Raw genomic sequence first — 3,763 nt, forward strand, 5'->3', positions numbered from 1 at the left:
AATTTCGAAACATATTTTCTCTTCGAAATATTGTTTGCCACCTTTGATAGTTTTTACAAATATCAAATATCAAGTAAATTGTACATATATTTTGACTCCCAACTTGTTAGCTCATGGGGTTTAGCTCGGGAAATGGCACCCACCCCCAAAACCAATCTATTTTTGGAGAAGGCAAAGTGCTCATGCCAAAGAGTTTCCAAGGCCTAGAGATAGCGAGGCCAAAAAATTGTGAGTCCAAAGTGTGAGATAGCCCAAAACCAATCTATTTTTGGAGAAGACAAAGTGCTCGTGCCAAAGACTGAGCCCAAAGTTTCGAAGGCCTAGAGATAGCGAGGCCAATAAATTGTAAGTCCAAAGAATAACAAACATGCGTGTGTGCGAGCATGCGCTAAAATTCTGCTGTGAGATTTCGGTACACGATGAATCTGATGTATAGTGAAGTGCTAAAAATCAATGACACGACGGAATTGTGACCAGGATCACATTGGAGAAGATGTTCAGTAATATCAGCCTGTTCTTTGTTGCTTGGAATATTGTAGACTATGTGAAACAGCCTCACACTGCCTTGAGTGGAAGATCTCATTATTGGGCATACATGAAACAAAACAATCCCCATCCCCGCCACCCACACATTTTGACAGGCCCATTTAACCACAATGTAGAAAAGCCAAAAAGATGAGAAGTAAAAGGACATAACCAAAGCCAAAGCCTTTCTCCGCCAGGGAGGAGAGAGAAAGAGAGATATGAAAGAGGGAGAAAACAAAATGTACCTTTAAAAATTTGAAGGGTATTCCATTGTACACGGGTTAAAACTCCCTCGACATACACCCTGCTTTTCTGCCAAAAGGCAGTGCCAACAAATTGATTTCCTTATCCCACATTGAAACAAGAAAGGGCCCTGGGCTAGTAACCCTAGGGTCTCAAGCTTTCCCTCCCTTTGCCAACGAAGCCCTTGGTATCCAAGCCTTTTGTTGGACTAAAATTCTAGAGCTGCTTTAGTATCAGTTTCCTGTAAGAGCACAAACCCAGTATTACTGGGGACAAAAGCATAAGTGTAATACTTGATGGGAATACCACATCCAAAACCATTCAATTCCTTACAGCTTTTCAAGAGATAATGTTATTCCCAGCCCTTGATCTGACGCACAGGGTGTCCTTGCACAACTTCTGCTCTGTCAGCTTGTCTACCAGAGAGCAGGGAGAAGCTCAGTCACATCACCCTCAACAGACCAAAATCATGGCCATTACAAAGCCCAACTTGATATTAAAAATGTCAACTGGAACATAAGAGAGAAGGAGACCTATCTTGCTCTACAAGGCCTTCCAACAAGACTTCATAGATATGCAGTAATGATTCCTCTCTTCTCCTAGCAGACAAGAACTTACGTTGGGTTTCAAGATTCTGCGACTCCGCAGAATTGCCTGATGCTTCCCAAATCCTGCTCATTATTCCTAAAGTTGCTTCCATGGGAGAGACCCCATTGGCATTCATTTCATTAAATATCTTGATGCCAAGAGCAGTATCTCCAACCACATTCATTACATTCAAAAGTGCCGTATAAGTGCTTGTGTTTGGTTTAAGGCCCACTGCAAGCATCCTTTGGTAGACAGACCATGCGTCATCAGATCTTCCAGCCAATCCCAGAGAATGTATCACTGCTGTGTACGTTTCAACATCTGGATTTAACCCCACATCTTGCATTACAAAACACAAATCAGAAGCCTTATCAGGATTTCCACTCCTTGCAAATGCCTGAACTAAAAGGGAAAAGGTTTCTTCATCTGGTTGCAACCTAGACTCCGAGATGCGGCTATAGACCCACATTGCAGCTCTGGCATTCGTAACTATGGCACATTCTTTAACGAGAGAGTTGAAGATTTCTAAAGATAGACTTCTCTTTGATTGTAGCTCAGAGAGAAACTCCTTAAACACAGGAAAACTAGAACTCTTGACCAGTATGTGCAGCAACAAAACTTCATTCCTTAAATCGTGCATGTAATCTGGAGAAGACCTAACCCACTTGAAGAATTCCCAAGCTAAATCAGAGCTTGTCAGCTGCCTTAAAATCTTATAAACTGCATCTGCCGTCCAGTCCATCTTCAATTGCTGAAACACTGAAAGTCCTTCATTCTCGAGTAACTTTATCAGCTCAGCCACAGGCATGCAAACCTTCCTACCATTACATTGCAAATGGTCGAAGTCATCCTGCACTTTATCTTTGTCTCCCAACAACTGAGCTTGGCCTTTTCTCTCTTCCACTGTAAGCTCAGGCCACACCTCCCTAGCAAACGAATCTGCTTCATCGTGCTTCCCCTCTTTCTGTAATGAGCTGAGTGCAATTCTAAACACGTCTCCAGGTCTGCCACAAATATCTCGCATTTCCTTGCCCAAACTCTTCAGCATTGTCAAATTGTCAGTCTTCGCATGCGCTGACATCAAGAATGCAAATATTGATGAAGTAGGTTTCATCTTCAGGCTTGGAAGTGACGAATAAATTTTTTGTGCAGACTCAAGCTTCCCAGCTTCCAAAAGGCTGCGGACAAGAAGTGTCAAAGTTTCTGGGATGGGAGCCACAGAATCTTCCACCATTTGCAAATACGCATTGACTGCATCCTGATACTTTCCTTGCTTCAGATGCAAATCCAAGACACTAGTGTAGGTTGAACCTGACCATGACAACCCCTCTTCCTTCATTTTCTCTGATAGGGATAACGCTGTAGTGAAGTCACCGTGACGGCCGAGCCAATGGATTAACCTGTCATATAGGCCACAGTCTAGCTGCAAGCCAGCCTCACGCATGTCCCCAAATAGAAGCTTAATTTCATTAATGGATCCAGCTTCCCCAAGCACATTAAGCATTGCCCCATAGGTCGATACATCTTGCTTGAAACCATTAGAGCTAAGCCACTTGAAAAAGCTCAAGGAAGAGGCAGGGGAAGGGACAGCCCTTACAACCCTGACCACCATATCAGATGTGAAAGACACATTCAGATCTTGAAGTTGTTTTGCAGTTTCATCTCCCCATGGTTGCGTCTCAAGGAATTCACATACCTGGATGATCGTGACGTAACCTTGCAGAGCCTCACTAGTAAGGTTATCAGGAGAAGATATCTGGTCCGAGGGTTGTTCTGCGACTGCGTTATCAGGAGACGAGGTCTGGTCCGAGGGTTGTTCTGCGACAGCACTGCTAAAAGGTCGGTTGCCATAGCTGCTGAGGAATGTGGCACAATCCGTGCTTCTAGGTGAGTGGAAGAGGGCAAGTCGGAAAGTTTGCGCGATAAATGGAGGATCCTGACTTACACTTGCATGGGCTAGATGCTGAGCAGAGTTACAAGCACGTAAGTTCGAGATCGCAAGCAACCCATTACGGCGTCTTACCCCGCTGCCTGTGAGCTTCTGCAGCATGGTGAGCTAGACTTGCCTGCAATTTTGTGAGCTTGACCTAAACTCTCTCTGTCTCTCCAAACAGAAATCATGACAAGGGTAAATTAAATGCTTCATTTCTAAGGTTATTGACCATACAACATTTCTTTTTGGCGCTTGCTCTCTCTCTCTCTCTCTCTCACCCACGCGCACGCACACGCACACGCACACGCGCACGCATGTCCGCCCATGCGCGCCGCACGCACACACAAAACAACATGTCTTGAGTTCAGGACTCTTAGGATTCATCTATGAGGTCTCTAGGGTTGTTTCTACAAGAAACCAAAACTTAGCAACACTAACTACAAGAAGTGGCCCTTACAACTAAATACTTAGGGA

The 3,763-nt window shown here is 44.2% G+C and overlaps 1 protein-coding gene across 1 annotated transcript; it reads right to left on the reverse strand.

Annotated features, from left to right (window-relative positions):
• Nucleotides 1-755: 755 nt before the first annotated feature.
• LOC147436938 (uncharacterized) lies at nucleotides 756-3,558 on the reverse strand. Its single transcript, XM_086486335.1, has 2 exons — nucleotides 1,102-3,558; nucleotides 756-1,034 (listed from the first exon to the last, which is right to left on the reverse strand). Exon 1 carries the CDS (start codon nucleotides 3,404-3,406, stop codon nucleotides 1,274-1,276), a length of 2,133 nt encoding a protein of 710 aa, XP_086342461.1. The 5' UTR covers nucleotides 3,407-3,558; the 3' UTR covers nucleotides 756-1,034; nucleotides 1,102-1,273.
• Nucleotides 3,559-3,763: the final 205 nt, after the last annotated feature.

This window comes from Adiantum capillus-veneris, chromosome 17, assembly GCF_014529385.1.
Source record: "Adiantum capillus-veneris isolate H3 chromosome 17, ASM1452938v2, whole genome shotgun sequence".
Lineage (NCBI taxonomy): Eukaryota > Viridiplantae > Streptophyta > Polypodiopsida > Polypodiales > Pteridaceae > Adiantum > Adiantum capillus-veneris.